A 19,241-nucleotide genomic window follows, 5' to 3' on the forward strand; every position below is an offset into this window, starting at 1 on the left:
GCTAAATACAGCACCATATTTAGCAGTCACGGGCTTGAACCCCTGTAACTCAAGGCACGTGTACTTATGCACTTGTACCCTTGACCACTCGGCTACGGCGTCCATTCCGTGGTTATTTTTCGAAGTCAAAAGGGATTCGCGAGCAACAAATTTTGGGAAACATTGCACTAGAGTAATCTCTTTTCAGAATGGAATGACACAGCGAGGTTCGTCATAAACACGGATCTGTGAGAGAGTTTTTAATGGTAGAAAACTCCTTATTTTCACCATTTCCTATATTTTGTCTTCTTCTTATTACACATCATTTTCCATTCTGTATTAATTTATGTTGATTTGTTTGTACTTATTAAAACCTGGTGTTTCTCGCCGTGATGGGAAATTGTGATGTATGCGTTTAACTACATCACAATAAATACATAAAGGTTTATTTATTTATTTATTTATTTATTTAGAAGGAAAGAGTGATGAATATTCATAAAAAGTATGATAAGTGTTTGTGGGGATGACACTGTCCACAGAGGCATATTGGATGCTGGGTCAAGCATTGCAGTGTATCAGAACATGGAAAAACTGACCTTCACGATTAACTACGCAGCGACCAGCCAATTGTGCAATAACGTGTGGCTGACATCATTTTTCTGGATCGGCGTGTTACATACAGGGAGTTGTCAGTATAGCTCGGTATTAACTCGGCAGGAAGCGTGAATACAATAATTAACCATTTGGATTATTCAAAGATGTCTTCACGGTTGTTCCACAATAAGTGACACTAGACCAGAAAATTTCTGTTTCTAAATGCCGATGCGATATAGGACACATGGGAAAGATTTTTACAGAGCGGCACTACTAACGAAACGGGGGTAATACACCACTGTGATACAGAAATCAAAACAGCAATCCATCGAGTGATTTCACCCAAGAACTTCAAAATAGGTTCTTAGCAGGAAATGTGACCGCCACTCTCTCCGTGGTCAAACTGAAGAGTCGTTTACAGCGAATCAGGCTCGAAGAAGACATCGGAAACGTCCGTCACTCGCATGCCAATGCAAGTAACAGACATACCAGTTTGCAAACAAGAAAACTACTTGCAAAAAGGCGCTGGACTATATTTTCCCGTTCATAATACAGTTGGATCTCGCTCCTTCGGGAGTATTTCTTTGGTTCATTCAAAGGTTAGGGGGAAACTTTCAACGGCCGGATCCATACCACGGATGCGAAAACGGATTTAAAAGACAATGTGCGCATATGTATAATTTATTTATTTATTTATTGTTATTTTTTAACTTTTACCGATGTTGCACAAACTCAATCTGCAAAAGGTCCAACTCTGTTTCACGCGTGTAGCCCAAGAAATACTAGCCGGTGTGTCCATATGGCATAAAACTATAAAGAAAAGAAGGGAATTATATAGAGAAATAGTGTCTGTAAAGACGGTATGCGAAAACACGTGCACCAATTTTTAACCTTTTAAAATTAAATTTTGCTTCAAAAATGTGGGGCAAACCTCCTTCAAAATTTACTCACAACCAGCATGAGTAACAAAATTGGAAACATATGAAGCCAATTGGGATGATGCTAATATTGAATCAGATCTCATCTCGCGGTAATGTCTCATAATATCTTCCACTGTTGAGAACAAAGGCGTCAATTTTTGAAGATTGCTGGTGGTCTTTTAAATTCATTGAGATAACGAAAGACTTGTAAGGTCTGCAATGTGTCTTCTCAGAGCATGCTAGTAGGTGCTGCAGAATTAAAAGCGGCGAACCATGGAGTTCAATCCATACGGTTCGTACTAAGCTTTTGTTCTCTAGATATCAATCCACTAGGCTAGGAAAACTTTATTTTTTGGGAGATTTTACGGGTCATCAGCTGACTCCGGTAATAATGCAGCATTATCGTCATTAAAACCAATAAAATAATAAAGTAAGACCAATAAAATAATAAAGTAAGACCAATAAAATTTACAAAATGACCAACATAGCCAAGATCTAATAAATTTTCGCTTATGAAGATAGGAAGTTATTATTATAGTAGAAGGCAATAAACGCCATCGACTATATCACCTTTATGAACTCCATAACACCACCCAATTGCCCATGAATATGAGTAGGATAGATCACTGAGACTTCCATCCAATCTCCAGCTGAAGGTTTGTCGAGAATCCATTTCCAGGAGTTGAATTTGAATGTTGATTTATCAATAAACAGTATGTGACTTCATTAGTCATCTCTTCAAACTAAATGTTGCTGATTTCAGTTCAAATGGACATTCTTTGGCGTTAAAGTAAGACGTTAAATGCGATTACGCTGCATCAAGATCGTTTTCTAGAATTTCTCTCTCTCTCTCTGGAAACATACCTATTTCGAAATATCCTTACTGTGGAAGCGTTAAGTTTTAATTGAAGTTGATATGCAGCATGGTTCAGGTCGACTTACACCTATGGCAATATATCCGTTGTTCTGTCTGCCAAGGGGACCCTAATATGGCCTTGGAAGTCCTCCGTGACACATTTTCTGCATCCGGAATAATTGTTTCCACAACCTGCTTACTGCAAAGCAATCAATAATTGAGCATCTTTCGGTCCCTTCTTGGGTTTGGCCTGCTTCCATTCTTCCCGCTACCCTTCACCTTAGAAAATCAACTAAACGATCTTCCCTTGACATATTCGAAAAGTTTTGAGGTGCGCATTATTTTTGCATATACATTTTCTTGTCTTTTATCTGTTGGAATCTTCTTTATATAAATTTTATGCTACTATATTAAGGTATTTAATGCGAAATATCAGTGCCAGTTTTATAAGGTATTATTTTAATTAAATATTTTTTATGTATTTTTTAAGTTTTGTGTTTATATACAAGTAAGTTACTATCTTCATTTTAATACTTACTAAAAATTCATTCGGGCATTTCTTTTTAGTTAATTATTAGATTGGTTACTACATAATTATAACAGATAACGGGTACATTGATGGGGACCGACCCCGTAAGCTCCGCAATGGACATAATCTGTCATGTCATTTGTTAAGCCTTGTAATAAGGCATATTAACAAGTTAAGTTAACATTAATAACTTTATGAGTAACCTATTATAACCATTAAGTTAGGTAAGTAGCAATTAAAGTAACAATACTTATTTGCTTTTTATTATTACTTTGTTTCTTACAACAAAGATTTGCTTTCACAACTTTTACACAGCCGACCAACTAGAATAGTACAAAAAGCAAGATAATTATCTATGATATTTTACAATGAATGTGGTTTTACATTGTTTTTACATTTTGTATGATTTTAGATCAAATAAAAATTTTATTAAATAATTATTACATAATATTGTGAGCGGTCCTTAGGATGCATTAACACTTAATGAGTTTTCGGTGTGATACCTTTGAGTAATGGTAAAGCGTCCGTCGTCAAAAAAAAAAAAAAAAAATGGGTGGCTGAATTTAAACATCGCAGAAGCAGCATGAACAGTGCAGTGGACGCCCATCAACAACCATTCCAGAAAACATTAATAAATTTCATGACATGGTGATGTATGATCGGCAAGTAACTGTTAGAGAAACCGCAGAGGCTATAGGCATTTAAATTGGATGGTTGTAAAACATTCTGTTCAATGAATTCTGTATGACAAATGTTTAGACAAGACATGTGCCCAGTCTTTTGACACCTGATCAAAAACATTTTCGATTCAAAACGTCAGAGCAACTTTTTGTTCCTTATCAAGAAGATCCTGAAAACTTTCAGGCCAGGTATGTAACTATGGATGAAACATGGCTTCATCACCGACAACCAGAGTTAATATTGTAATCAAAACAATGGAAGGATTCACTATCACCAATCATCGGCAGGCAAGATCATGGTATCTGTCTTCTGAGATTCAAATGTAATAATAATGGTAGATTACCTTCCAGAGGGACAAAGGACAGTCAATACTATGCTAACTGAGCAATAATGAACGAGATGGAATGAAGTCAAAAAAGCCAGTAAAGCTAACTAAAGGTTTTTTTTTTTTTTTTTGCAGTACGTACTTTGATCCAAGCCCGAGGCGGGATTCGAACCCGCGACCTTTGGATTGCCAGGCAGGTACTTTACCCACCTGGCTAGCCAGGTCGGCCTAACTAAAGGTGTTTCGTTTCATGAGGACAATGTACCTGTTCACACCTTGGCTGTTGCCGTGGCTGCAATTCATTAGGCTGACTATGAATTGTTGCTCCACCCACCACAGTCGTCAGATTTAGCCTCATCAAATTTACACCTACTTTCTAAACTAAAAACCAACTTGTTGGGAAGAAAATTTGGGTCGGCTGATGAGGTGATAGAGGTAGCGGACTCGCACCCTTTTTTTCAGGACTTTCAAGAAAGCGACTATAAAGCTGAGATCATGAGTCTGGACTATCGGCGCAAAAAGTGAATCAGGTACAAGGAGACTACATCGAAAGACAGTGTAAAGTCAACGTCTCCTATGCTAAGTTAGAAAGTTATGAAACAATCCTCATAACAGTCAATGTCACATAAATGAGTACCGGAAGCACTAAGTTTAAACTGCTTGGTTATTTGACGATTAAAGTATACACAGAGGTGAAGCTACAAATTCCGGATCCTCCCGCGACACTGTCTAACACCCCCGTACTCTTCGACAACCATAGAAAACCGATTTTCGGGCCTCTCCCTCCGCTGTGGCAGACTTGGTGGTATATTAGTTTCGCTTCTGGGTATACAAACAGCATGAAAACTGCAAAAATAGTATTGTTTTTTGTAGTAGCAGATGGCATGTTATACCAAGTTACACAGAAGAGAGTATACACCTCTCTAATAGCGGATACATCTATTTCTCACTCAAATCAACTAAAATTAAAGGAGGCGAAGAGGTGGGGGAAGAAAGTGGTCAGCAGACATACCTTGAAAATGCATCACTGAGGAGCTGGACATCAATTTCTGTGGATACGATGTGTGAAATAAGCAGGTATAATGAAACGACGGAAAATGATCTTATAACAGATGTTCGTAGTGTCTAACGTCAGCGCGGATACACGAAACTGAAGGACGAATAAGGGCGAATAACACACACTTGTAAAATATAAATACGGCACCTGCACGTTTCCACTTGTCCAAGAGCCGGATGCCGATTTCAACATGTTTATGGAGAACAAGAATGTATAGAAAACTCATTCTCAATGAAGTCTCCCTTCAACTGAGTCCCTAATCGCCTATGTCCAGACGATTTCGTCATCTGGACCTTCATCAAAGTAAAACTCTGTGACACTACGTTTCAAACTGTTCAGCCAGCAAAGTCCCTATTGCATCTAATTTGGTTCTTTTTAATCGCGATGTACACATGCTTTGAGTGACCGGATTCAAGCCCGTGACTTCTAAATACGGTGCTGTTTCTTGTATTCTCTCTATGTGGTGAACTACTCTGGCAGTGTGGTCGTCCCGGAGTATAAACAGAAAATTATTTATTTTATTTAATCATCTGTGCCACATCCTGTAAAATCCCTGGCCTTATGGCAGTGAAGGGTCAAATTGCTAAATATTGTACAGTACTTGTTATATATTGTATGTATTCCTACTAACAATGAAAAGAGAGAGAAAGGTAATCATTCTACTAACAATGAATGATTTTCTCTTCCTCTCTCTCTCTCACACACACAACTCTGAGAGAGTCTAACTATTTAAACACCTTCCTAACTGACGTAATAGTGCTATGGGTAAGCGGTGAGTAGTTGCCAAGGTATAAAGTTACTCGCAAACGCGTGCCGGGCGTTTACAGAGCAATCAATCAGTTTTGTGTCGGTGACCGTTATAGGGAGCGAAAGTTAACCCGGATGTGTATAATACAAGTAGTCTGATGTCAAACTCTGGACTTCCTGTCTTGATAACAGCTATTAAATTGGTGATAGTCCCAAAAAACAAAAAATACAACAAGAAAAAAAATTAATATTAACTTAGGTTTGGTAAACTGTGAAAGTTCCTCCTCCTCTTCCTCCTGTAAGATTTCTGCTATTCTTATTTTCTGACGTATAAAGAAAAAGACAAAAGAAAGAAAGGTTTTTCGTACACTACTTATGGAATTAAGTTTCATTAAATATAAAAATCAAGTGAATTAAATGACAAGTGTCTGCAACACACAATATTCAACCTGTATAAATTGTGTAAATGCAGTAAGAGCTCAGAAATAATTTATGCAGGTTTACATTCCGCGATACTAATTTTCTATATCGTTCTCCTCTTACCCCAATAACCTTTACTGTTCGGAACGGATATTTTAATGGCGCAATGGCGATGGCCAAATTGCGCCAGCCAAGAACACACTGACCAAACAAATAATTCTCACAATACAAAATCTTTTATTTTGATTTACCTCTACTAAAATATTTAAGTAAAGATACCAAATATTAATTTGGAGAAACTTGGATCGGTTCACAATGAATTGGATCGGTTGCAGACATGGTCTTAAAAATCTCAACTAAAGTTCAATGGTTCTAAATGTAATTCTTTGCCTGGCGAGCAGAAATCTAAGAGTTTCTTATAAAGTAGGCAGAGAGAGGAGTTAAAAGTGTTTAAGGACGAAAAACGTTACGGATTATTATGATACAATCAGATATGAATTTTACTGTGCAGCGTAAATCGGCGGATATGAAGGTTCTGTCAATGATTTACAAGACCTTTGCATGGATAAAAAATATTGTTAAAGTTAAATTATTCTTTAGCCCTAAGCGCACGCTTATATCCGTATGTTTTTGTCTGTAAAATATGCGTTCACGTGCCGATATGCCAGTGAACGCATATTTACGTTGGAGCACCATTGTCCCTCCACTTGAGATCGGCTTAAGAGGACTTTAGAAATTCCTTCAATCATCGACGGGAATCGAACTCAAGAATTTCCAATCGAGTGACATACGGCGATGTACCATGCCAACGAAACTACCGCATGTAAGGAGAAGCCCCTAAGGAGATTAGTAAAATAAATGAAGGACTAGTCTCACTTGTTGGAAAGATAAGAACCAGGAGGCCACAAATATAAAATCTTAGGCAGTAAGAGAAGGCTAGATTTCATAAAGTTCACCTTCTCACAGCGTAGTTTAGATGAGGCCGCCATAGCCTAGTGGTCAGGCGCGCGGGTGCATAAGTACACGTTCCTTGAGTGACTGGGGTTCAAGCCCGTGACTGCTGAATACGGTGCTGTTTCTTGTATTCTGTCTATCTTGTTAACTCCTCTGACCGTTTGGTCGTCCCGGAGTATAAACAGAAAATTTATTTATTTATTATCATACGGAATAAATTTTCCTATCTATATGGCCAATGCAGAGCGTTTAGTAAAGTTAAAAGAGGAATCAGATGGTCGGTCGCTTTTTGGCGATGGGAAAGTATAATTAATTTGATTTTTTCTTTTCTTTCTGCAGATGCAGGAATTTCGCTTCCTGGAACTATTTAGCCATTCTGATTGCCCTCGTGGGTAGCACAGTTGGAAAGATCGCTGTCTTCCCTACACCGGGTGGGAAAGATCCTAGTCCGAGTCCCGTCAAAGACGGGAGGAATTTTTATGGTCCTTTCTCACAACGTGGCTGGATTAATCAGCCTCAGACGAAGGTAGCATGATTTTTTTTCTCTCGGAAAACTCGGGTTTTTCACCCAGCAAACAGAAAATCGACCTCAGAACACACGAAATTTACAGACAGCATACACGGAGCAATAGGACATTAGTTGCCAATGCTCCTAAAAACCAATTACAATAACAATACAACAACCGTTCTGATATCCTTAAAAATGAAATAGTTTCGCTCAAATTAATATAATTGCTCTAATTAGGATTGGGCTCTGAAAGATAATAATTAGTGACACCTTTCAGTACAATGCTTGATGAGTTTTTGCTTAATTAGACTGTTAGCAATGCCTTCTTTCGTTAGAGTGCACACAACTGATAAATCTGCAGGGGAAGAGGAGTCCTCAAGCCAGATTGGGCCCACTGCTGGCACTTGAAATTGTTATCTGCACGCTGTGCGTGTTCTGTTGTTGGTTTTCTGTTTCAGGACAAAAAATAATAATAATAATAATAAATAAAATAGGGATTTCGCGGGAGAAACATGAGGTACTTCGCAGAAGATAATTTCGCCAGAGTCAAAATAGTTCATATGCAAAACATTAATTCATTCTTGCCTGGTAGTATGCCGGGTTCTGTGATCAACTTGTATACGGATATTTTCATATAGTTATAGCATTGTAAATTTGAAAAGACAGACCTCACTCGGGCTGTCAACTCTCTTCAGCCGTACAACAATTGAGGGGCGTTTTTGATATCTGTTGTACACTCATTTCTCGAATTCAATCTTTCTTCTGTTGCTGTATACATTGCGTACATAGAATTTGCTTGCTAGATATAAATTTTATTGACAAATAAAATTTATATCAGACCTAACATTAACGTATTTTAGGGGTTCTGAAAAATGATTAAACTGAGAGAGAGAGACAGAGGCCAAATACACTGAAAGGACAGAATTTATGGGATACCTGGTTCCTGGGCAACGCGAAGCTGCCACCCTTCTCGCTAGTGGACTAACCCACTGCTTCGCAGGTATACAGGTACACTATATTCACGAAGACGGTAATTCGATGTCAGTATGGATAAACGTCGTGAGTTAACCGATTTTGAAAGAAGGATGATAGTAGGTGCCCTACGCATGGGTCACTCTATCGCGGAGGTGGTACAGCAATTGCACTGTTCCCGTTCGACAGTATCAAGAGTGTATCGGGTATACGCCATATCCGGAATAACATCTCATCGTGGACAGCGCTGTGGGCGGAGAAAGGTGGTGGACGAACGTGCCTGTCGACGTCTACCTCGCATTGTTTCAGCCAACTGGAGAGCGACAGTGACACAAATCACCGTCGACTTCAACGAGGGAGGTGCCAGAAACGCCGACTTCAACGAGGAAAATGAAAGAAACGAGGGAGATGACACCATAACTATCAGGCCATCATTAGCTGCAATAACTTATGGGAGCCGCCGACCCCCAAGAGTCCCATTACTAACACCATGACACAGGACTGGACGCCTCGACTGGGCTAAAGAACATCGGTACTGGACCTTGGATAATTGGAGACGAGTCGCCTGGTCCAATGAGTCCCGTTTCCAGTTATTTCGAGCGGACGGGAAGGTGCGTATTTGGCAGAAACCGTACGAAGCTATGCAACCGTCATGTCAACAAGGAACTGTTCAGGAAAGTGGACGGTCAGTAATGGTCTGGAGCTTGTTCAACTGGCACACGTTGGGGCCTCTGGTATGTCTTGGCGCATCTCTGAACGGTCCAGGTTACGTGTCCATCCTTGCAGACCATCTGCATTCCTTCATGTTCATCGTGCATCCACAGGGCTATGGACTCTTTCAGCAGGACAGTGCGCCTGCCCACAGAGCCGTGGTGACTAGAAAATGTTTCGAAGAGCATTCGGCAGATTTTACCACCATGGAATGGCCTCCCCGTTCAACGGACATGAACCCTGTGAAGCATCTTTGAGATGCTGTGGAAAGGTCGGTTCGAGCTTTGGATCCTCCACCCAGGAATGCGACGGAATTATGGACAGCGGTGCAGCAAGCATGGATGGAAATATCTGTGGAACACTTTCGTGAACTAGTGGACTCAATGCCTCGCTGTGGAACTGCCCTTATCTGGGGAAAGGTGGGTCTACCCGTTACTAGGTAGGTATCACATGATTTCTGTCCACTTAGTGTACAACAGACGTTTGTGAGTCTGCATTAATGAATTCTATAACTCGACTACTTGTCTGTTTATAAAATCTGAAACAGCCACATATTTTCTAGAGCAATTAAAAATAGCATGAAGTTAAAATTAAATTTTCATTCGTCTAAAATATAACTTTCGAAAGGATTTGATAGCATGATGATTTGCAATGATTAAGCAGAAAGCCATATTGTGCATTCTTCATCATCATTATCAAACATATTCCTTTCAATAATTCCTTATAAAGTAGTATAACAATTAATAACAATATTCATAAAGATACAGCTATCGTTATAAAAATAAGAACGTCAGTATTTCTTGTTCTTTCCATATACAACCATAAAGCTTTGAAAGATAATGTATTAAAGCTGTATTATTCTTCACATAAAGCTTTGATTTTCAAAATAATTTGCAAATCTCCATTCTTCTGACAGCAACGAGAAGTACCTTCATCCATCTTTATATTTTAGTGACTGAACTGGGAGGTTTGAAAATAGGAGCACCTGTCTTACTACTTATTAGGAAACTGTCCTCCTCGTCCCCACCAACTGTTCCACTTTAGAAATAAAGTAGGAAATCCATCAAGATTCAAAGTTACGAAAAATATTAAACCTGTTATCTTCTGAGTTTTCAAGAAAAGTTCCTCGACCTATTCATCATATTCTTCTGTCATGTACAGCTAATTAAATCGGTGATTTAACAATCTGATTAATTGATTCCTTGCCTACTGGCTTAATTTTAGTCATTCTGTTTGTAGTAACGTTTCTTGGAAACAAAAAAGTGTATCACAACTGGGATACCTTATCAACCTCGTTGATAAAGTTCCCAGTTGTGATACGAAGTTAACTTTGGTTTTAATTCTATACAGTACCATTCTACACAATACCACCTGCACTAAGTTAAATTCAATAAGCGTCTATCCTTTAATGAGAAAAGTCATATATTGATGCCAGAACCAAAAGTAGGCCTATTATAACGTTTTCTAAATGCATTAAATTTGTCATAAAACTAGGAGTGGGAAACTTAGAAACCGCGGAAACAAGTTCAGAAAAGGGCGAAAACAGAGATCTGCCCATAGGGTGTGTTATGAACATAGAAGATAAATCAACTAGTTGTATGACAAGAATAAGAAAAATAAAAGGTCGTATGCCAGGATTAGGACAAATAAACCATTATATGGCAGAACTAAGTTCAGGAGGAAGGTATATTTAGTTTTCAAAGGTATATTTAATATTTAACATTACAACTGAAAGACCTGTAATGATAAATATTAAATATACCATTGAAAAAAAAAAAAAAAATCCAGCATATTCATTCTACAACGGTTTGTTCCTGTCGCTTCCAACAGCTGACAAGCAAAGGGAAGTGCTGGGGGTTGAAGGATATAAAGGGGGTAAGAAGAAGGAGCAGCCGACAGTCTGTTGGCAGAAGGGCAGGTGTTCGACGGCTGTCCTGACAGATGGGCCCACGTCGTGTGTGCTTTACCGACTCCTCGAGGGGCGGCTGGGAACCAGTTTTGTAGCCGGGACATCGCTACAGAGCGAGCCCAACAAAAGGGTCGTATCCGTTGACTAGGAAGAGCGGGTGAACGGCAACAGCTGATCTGATACGGGGTGGAGATATCACACTGGCCAAGCCTTTTCGTCGTTTCGTTTGAGAAGCACGACAAGGTAAATATTTAAAGAGTCTACACTCGTACAAAGAAAAACTTGGGACAACTAATGTGGTTTTCACAGTCGCGAATGGGAACATCAGTTACATATTGTAAAAAAAGGCTTTAGGAAGTATCTAATAAAATACCAAAAATACCAATCCTCATCCATATTCCAGAACTTTTACTTAATCCAGATAAGCGAGAATGCTTGTTTTACAGCCTAATAATCTTATATGATAAATTTTAGCCTTCAGTTTGTTTATTTTATCCTTGTTCTACTATGTATTTTGGTGCTACACAACCATCTGAGGTTATCAGAAATATATTTGTCGAACCTAGGTGGAAACCTTCTCCCAACACCTGGGAACCAGAGTAGAATTGGGTAATATCATCATCACTGCTGAAAAGAAACACATTCATTATGACGATCTGTATTCGTGAATGCCTAATGATTCAGGGTCTAAATGGAATGACCTTCCATATTCTTAGTTTTCTTTGAAAGATTATAAGATAACTCGGGATCCAAATAGGCACAAAAAGTCTGTTTATACTTCGGATTGATCACATACATAGCTCTTAGTGATAAATATACATACTTCAGGAATATGTTTAACACTGGCGTCATCAAGAAGATAAAAAGTAAATAAACGAAAGCACGTATTTACATCTGTAGATGATGAATAGATCTTGACTAACTGGAATAGATCTTGGTCATCTTCTTTTAACGGTTCAGAGATATATGAAAGAATAAGGGGCATTTAAAAATATATACATGTATGAGGACGGGCTCAGAATACGATATCAAGAATAGAAGCCAAATCCGACAAGAATAAGATGTAATCCTATTAGATTGGAAATCTGCTTTATAATTCTTATAGTAAAATTTAATAGTGAAAAATATTTCAGAATATTCATACCGAGGAGCGGGAGTGCAGTGGCACACGCTCTTTGAGTAGACCGGGGTTCAAGCCCCTGACTGCTGATACGGTCGATCTGCCAACCCGCACTGGACCAGCGTGGTAGATTATGGTCCATTTTCCCTCAGGATGAATTGTTGAGGAGGCTTCCATCCTGCAGTGGGTTGATAATGGCTGCAATTTACTTTTTTTTTATACAAAATTTTATTCTGTTGACAAGTACAGTAGCTCCTGGTTACTTTTACAATCTGCCACAAGCATTCAATGGAAGACGATTACAATAACTGTCGGTTTCATCCAATTTAGAATCTAATATGAAGAAACTAAATATAGTTCCTTCATATTAGAGTTTGAAATTTATTGCTATCGGACAGGCATTTCTGCCAGCCTCCAACGTGTTGTTTCTTGTAGTAAAAACACAATTTTATTATGAGTAGGTTTTTTTTAAAATAAATGCAGTTTATGCAGATTGGTTTCTGGAAAACTGACGAATCCGCGATCTTTAAGAAATTCAGGAGATAATAAAATTATTTCAAGTTTAGAGAGTTTAAATAAACATGCTTCTATTTAAGTAATTACATATTATTCAAAAATTATGAAAAATCCTATTAATAACACATTAAGACAACATTAAAAAGTCGTTCATCCTGAGTCACAAGTTCTATTGATAACACTGAAATCTGTCGCTTTTAAACCAGCTTTCAATGAAATTTTGATGCGTTCTTAAATTCAACTGTATTGATATTGTGGAGGGACTGCCGCCCTTCCACGAATTGCAAAATGCAACGACCTACGCGATGAATCCCATTTCATCATTTTCCATCTCATCATTCACAGTCTTCTAGCGGCATTTACTCACTACGACTTTACGTAGGTATCAAAAAACAACATAATAGCTTATCATCTCGAAACGTAACAACAAAACGATAAAGTATCTATGTGGTAACACTATAAACATGACCGGAAGAACCATACGGTAATTAGAGTCGGTCAAAAAACAATATTTATGTTTTCCATAACACCACATACACGTCTGTACAACTGGAAATAATACACATGTGCATATCTAGTACTGTATAGCAGATTATGCAAATAATCAACAGATATCCACCTTCTACTTACCAGAACCATGCGCAAAGCCGTGCTAAAAACTGCTCCTTCAGTCAGGCCAATACGAGTGAAATATCACCTATCTTGATACACCACACACATACACACAGCACTGCGATATCCATTCCATATTACACGTTAGGCCTAACTGCTACACGGTGGATGCAGCATTACACTGGTAGACCCTACACACACAGAGAGAGAGAGACAGATCATCAAACGCACAATATGGATCACGCTCCCAACGGCGGAGGGGGGCCCCGTTAGCCAACTAGTACTTACGTGTAGCGTCCGCCTAGTCAAGACTGCAAATGCGTGTTGAAGCGTCGCGCAGGAGTGTACTAGATTTCTATCCTGTTCGAACCACTAAGAGAACGTACACACGTGGGCGGGACGGACGGTAAGGGAGTGGCCATAGTACCAGGAGGGGTGCTATTGTTCTCCCGCCCGAAGGCTTACGAGTGTATTCGTGGAAGGAACCATTTAAGCTATTTGCATACGCCTTAAAGCCGTCTGCCTTCCAGCTCGCACGACCGAAGCGAGCGCTCTGCTGCTGCTGCTGCTCCGATCCTTTGCTGGCGTTATTCGCCAGCAAACTTTCAGAGCGGAGTACGACACATAATTTTAACCCCGGTGAACCTTCTACGGGTCGCGATGAGCACACGAGGTTTCTGAGTGAACTACACATTTTGGCTCCGTTCCAACTCACTACTGAGGACAGCAGGCAGAGGAAAAGTAAGTTATAGCGGGGAACAACAAGGGGATCTCTTTTCTCCTCTAACAGCAAGCAGTGCTAAATTATGACAACGTAAATGTCATCTGTTTATTACAAATTCATTCCTGGGCTACTTGCATTCTCAGTGGGCGCTTTCATGCTGTTAAATCATGAAGCAGCAACAAAAGCGCAGTTCACGCACAGAAAAAGAAAAAAAAAAAAAAGTCAGGCAGGATGAAATTGTTTTCATTTTTATGACCATTTTATACCCCCCCCCCCTCACCAAATAGTGTTTATATTCAGTGTATATTTTGGCTGGAGAAATAAATTTGCCACTCATCTGCACCCTTTATTTAAATACTTGTGCTTAAAATATATATATCTTCAACACATATAATTGACGATGAAGTAAAAATAATAATAATAAATAAAAACGTTCCAATCTTTAATAAAAAATGATTGAAACTTAATATCTATTGGATACTTTTGCAGAATCACAGTCAGACATGTTTCAGAAAAAGTGTATAAATGCAAAAATATGCATAAATGTTTTAGCGATCAATTACGCACTTATAGTCAATATATATCTATCTGTTAACGAAATATAAACACCTCTGCTGTTGTAAATAACGCAATCCTGTGCTATAAAGGACAGGCAGGCAATATTCACTAGTAGTATTTTGAAAAGGGCATAACTGTGGATGCTAGTGTTACCGACATGGAGGACGAGGGAAGCTGCTCTTCCATAACCATCACAGTCTAGTAATACTGGTACCGTATTACAAATTGTGCTCGAAGATGAAAGATTTCTCCACATGAGAGAATGGTGGAAAGTATAGTTTGAGCCAGTAGTACTACGGTTACAGTGGAATAACTCATCATGCGGAATATACAGAGACATGGTTCAATGAGCATACGGTAGACCTCTTCCTTCCTTCCCTGGCCAGCCAACTCCTTATATAATATCTACATTTAATATTTATGGGAGGAAGTCTTAATGGCTGCTAGAGGTAGAGAGTCACCACCATCTACACAGATAAAGTTATGGATGTTTTGTAAGCCTACAAGGTAACGCAGTCAATAATGTCGTTTGCTGTCTCTCACAATGTGTGGAAAAAAGCATGGGTTCGACTTTGTCAGCAGACGAAGCTGACACTTTCCAGACATTTTTTTTTTTTTTTTTTTTAATACTGTGGTGACGAGTTAGTCGGCCTAAGATGAGGGTGGTATGGTTTCTTCCCCACGGAAACTTTTAATCTGAAAAACAGGCACACGGATCATAAAATATACGCAATTCACAGACATAATATATTACCTATAGAATGGGATAAGAGGTGATTTACAATTCGCGCCAAAGCAGCGAGAACTGAATGAAAATTCTAAATAACCTTAACCTTTTCTGTAGACAACACATAAAAACCCACATCCTAGTGTTTTGTCAGGCTGTGGAGTACAATCACCGCGGGTTTAGGTTCTTTATCGTGCCTAAGAAATACCAGTCTGTTCTACCGCAAGTGTTTTATATTTCCGTTCTCTTGTTCATCTTCATTCTCTTGGAAGTAAGTTATATTCTCCTGATAGCAATAGGCTGGAAAATCGTTCTTTTTGAGAAACTGGAAGAGAATTAAGTTGTCAATGGTACTTATTTAATTCCTTCTCATTTTTCGTGCAGCACCAGTATTAGACTTTTAAGATGTCTTCGGGCGTGGGTATATTGTCCAACACTGTATTGTCAGATTGTGGAGTCCAATCACGGCGGGTTAGGTCCTTTATCGTGCCTGAGAATCTGTTAGTGGGCAAGTATTTTATATTTCCATTCTCTCGTTCGCTTTCATTCTCTTGGAAGTAAGCTATATTCTTCTGGAAGTAATAGGCTGGAAACTCGTTGTTTTTGAGAAAACTGAAAGAGAATTAAGTTGTCAATGGTACGTATTTAATTCCTTCACATTTTGCGTACAACACTAGTATTCGACGTTTATGATGTTACTGTCATCGAGAATGTGGGTATATTGTCGAACACTGTGTTATCCACCTCACTCCAAGAAACATCTAAACACTTGCGTTGATCAGATGCGAAAACTCGATGTCCTTTTTAAAAAAAAAAGCTATTTCATGCTGATGAAAACTTTTTTCCTCGCTAAAATATTGTGTAGCGTTTCCTAAAGACAAGTTCCTAATAGAGAAAAATTAAATAAAAAAACTGTGGATCGCATCTTTATCAACGAGGGCTCAGACATTTTTCTTTATTATCATAGAAAGCAGCGACTGATCCCCACATAAAATGTATGAGAATATATTTCACCTCTCTGACAGATTATCCTTGGCAATAACTATTTGCTGGATAAAAAAAAAAAAAGAAATCTGAAAACGTGTACATAATTTAAAGTGCGAAGTTTATTTTTTGATTTTTATAACTAATTTCCCCCGAAGTTCTGTGATCCAAATGACAAAATCGATCATAATGTGTTTAATATAGACGTTTAATAACATAGATATTTAAGGTAATAATTTTACTTTTACGCGGCGATACACTGATATCTTCTTTAAAAAGAGAAGGATAAATTAAAACAAAATTTGTGATTTCACAAAATTTCAGTCCAAAATAACTATAAAATTCACGGAAATTAAGAAAAATAGCCAAATTCAGGGAGCCTCGAAGAAAAATGTCGTATGTCCTAGAAGCCCTGATATTTTCGGGCACCAGGGAAACTACCCGGCCTAGCTATGAAATGCACCCAATTAGACGACATGGATGCATGTAGTCTAATTTGATTATTCCATAACCAAAATCGCTTTGGTGTTTAAATCCAACAAATGTGGAGGCATGGAAATTGATGGGAAGTTATCCTACCAAGGAAATGCTTGGACTCCTTGACCAACTCCTTGATGTGGTGGCGGCACACCCTGTATGAAGTTAACTTTTCTTGTCTGTCGCTCTTCTAGAGTAGGTATGACCCGGGAAGATAATCTATGGTCCCCGCTGTTGTTATGGTACTGTACATGTTTTTGGTTTTTGCACCCAGGGCGGGCGATTTAGACATGATGTGATCCTAGGCCAAAGCATGTAAAGAAGTCCCAAAATTTTTAACTATAAATTTTTTATCGTCACTAAAAGAAACAACGATGCCCTGAACTATGGTTTATGCGGCTTATACTTAAATCCGGCACTGTTGGTCCATTAGTTTTTGAACAAAAATTAGACGATGTAATGAGCAGTGAGCCAACGTCAAACTTATTCGTTCCCGTCATGGAGGGGATACAACTTAAAGAAAGAAAGAATCTCATAAAGAACGTCCGTAATATTAGAATTAGTTTTTTGTTTATTATATTACATTCGATAGAAAAGCATGCTTGTAATAATTGAAATGTAAAAGCTCTTTTAGATAAATTTAAGCCACAACAACGTAAATTACTTGTATAAATGAATACAATAATCTTAGCCAAAGGGATCGATCAGTGATTGTTTTCTAATAATGTAAATTAACGATGAATGTTCTCTAGAACTCTATTATCTTATTTTGTTCTTAATTCGCAAAAATTTAAATACAATCTACAATTTTTATGAACGTAAATTTTTACGTTCATAATTTTTATGAACGTAAATTACAATTTTTATGAACGTAAACATTTTCAGGATTTCAAAAACTACATCAATAGAAAGATATCCAATCTGATGTTAACTTTTTCGGCAAACGAAACCCTCGAGTATGGGACGAAGGCGTTATGTTTAACTCGACTTTCGGCATGGACTGTTCTCACAGAGATAGAAAGAGACAAGGTCACCTGTTATGGCAGTCGTGACCTCTTGGGTTACGAACTACTTAACTAGAGCGTGTATCATCACAAACACATCCCTTCTAATGCATTTTTATCTTGGTGAGCATTGCACCCTGTGAAAAGGTTCAGATGGTTGCATTTATTTCTTGTGACCCACTAAGTCGAATCTCAAAACAGAAATACTAACTTGGAGTAGCTCCGCTTCTCTATCTACTTCTTATAATCGACAAGTGCCCTTTCTAAGATCTATTGAGGCATGCTTTGTTTCGAAGAGAAATTGTATACCAGTTCCGCTAACCTTAGACCAAATAAGAAATTGTAACAGTGTCGTCTGAAATGGCCTTATTAGAGATAAACCTGCCCGATATCTTTGCGGTGACCTGTCATTTCCGATGGGATTATCATCCTCACAGCACTTGTAAAGGTCTCTATGCAGTGTCAGTACAACAATAGAAGTCATATTTTTATATACAGTAAATTCTGTATACATTTCCTAGCAGTCATCATTATAAGACGAAATGTCGAGGGCACAGGTACACTTAGGGAGTTAATATATCTTATGAGACATACGTAACTTTTCATTGTTTCAGTTTATGCAACAGGGTGAAATAGTAAAAATTTAAAGTTGTTATGAGTGTTTTTATAACATTTTTTTTCGAATCTTATTACATCTTCCAAAAAGAGGAAGCGAGCGAGTCTTTTTCACAACAAACACTACCACTGGCCAGCGCTGTGGTTGACGCAGTAGATATTAAGAGGCTGATCAGACATACGGAACAGCCTGAAGGCAGCATTAAGTTCATATCCTGTATGGCCGATTTGGATATACAGTACTACTTTCGTTTACATTTTTTTTTTTTTTTTTTATATAATTTTCACTTTGATTTATTCATTAGCCCTATAAGAGAAAAAAATATATTCTAAGGAGCACGCAGTTAAAAGCTTAAAATTAACACGTGCAAAAAACGTCACAAAGGAGGCGTGCGATAACTAAGTCTACTATACGGCAGAAGTTCAAGTGGTGTAAGCACAAAGGAGTCACGACAACACCTTTCAGTACCTGTGACAGCAATAAGCGGAAGGACAGTGTGGGAGACAAGAACGGGAACATCACAATGCTGGGAACGCAAATGATTTGTGACGTAACAATGATGCAGAGTTGGTAAGGCAAAAGGTCATTTACCGTAAAGACAATCATTGTATGCGTGATAAGGCTTGCCTAGGTGTAACTGTCTCTTGACCATCTCGGTGAGTAGTTATTAGGATTATAGATCGCTTCCCACGAAGAGGAACTAGTTAAGGAGAAAATATAACGCAAATCTACGGACATTTA

General features: G+C 38.4%; 1 protein-coding gene across 1 annotated transcript in view; it reads right to left on the reverse strand.

The window, feature by feature from the left end:
* Window positions 1-13,698, reverse strand: part of LOC150082045 (uncharacterized) — a 133,879-nt gene extending 120,181 nt beyond the window's left edge. Inside the window, exon 1 of the mRNA XM_090379934.1 lies at window positions 13,429-13,698. Coding sequence (XP_090236060.1) covers window positions 13,429-13,437 — 9 coding nt within the window. The 5' untranslated portion in view covers window positions 13,438-13,698. The remainder of the gene's footprint in view (window positions 1-13,428) is intronic.
* Window positions 13,699-19,241: the final 5,543 nt, after the last annotated feature.

Source organism: Mastigoproctus giganteus, chromosome 8 (assembly GCF_048544385.1).
Source record: "Mastigoproctus giganteus isolate SK-2022 chromosome 8, ASM4854438v1, whole genome shotgun sequence".
NCBI classification, from domain to species: domain Eukaryota; kingdom Metazoa; phylum Arthropoda; class Arachnida; order Uropygi; family Thelyphonidae; genus Mastigoproctus; species Mastigoproctus giganteus.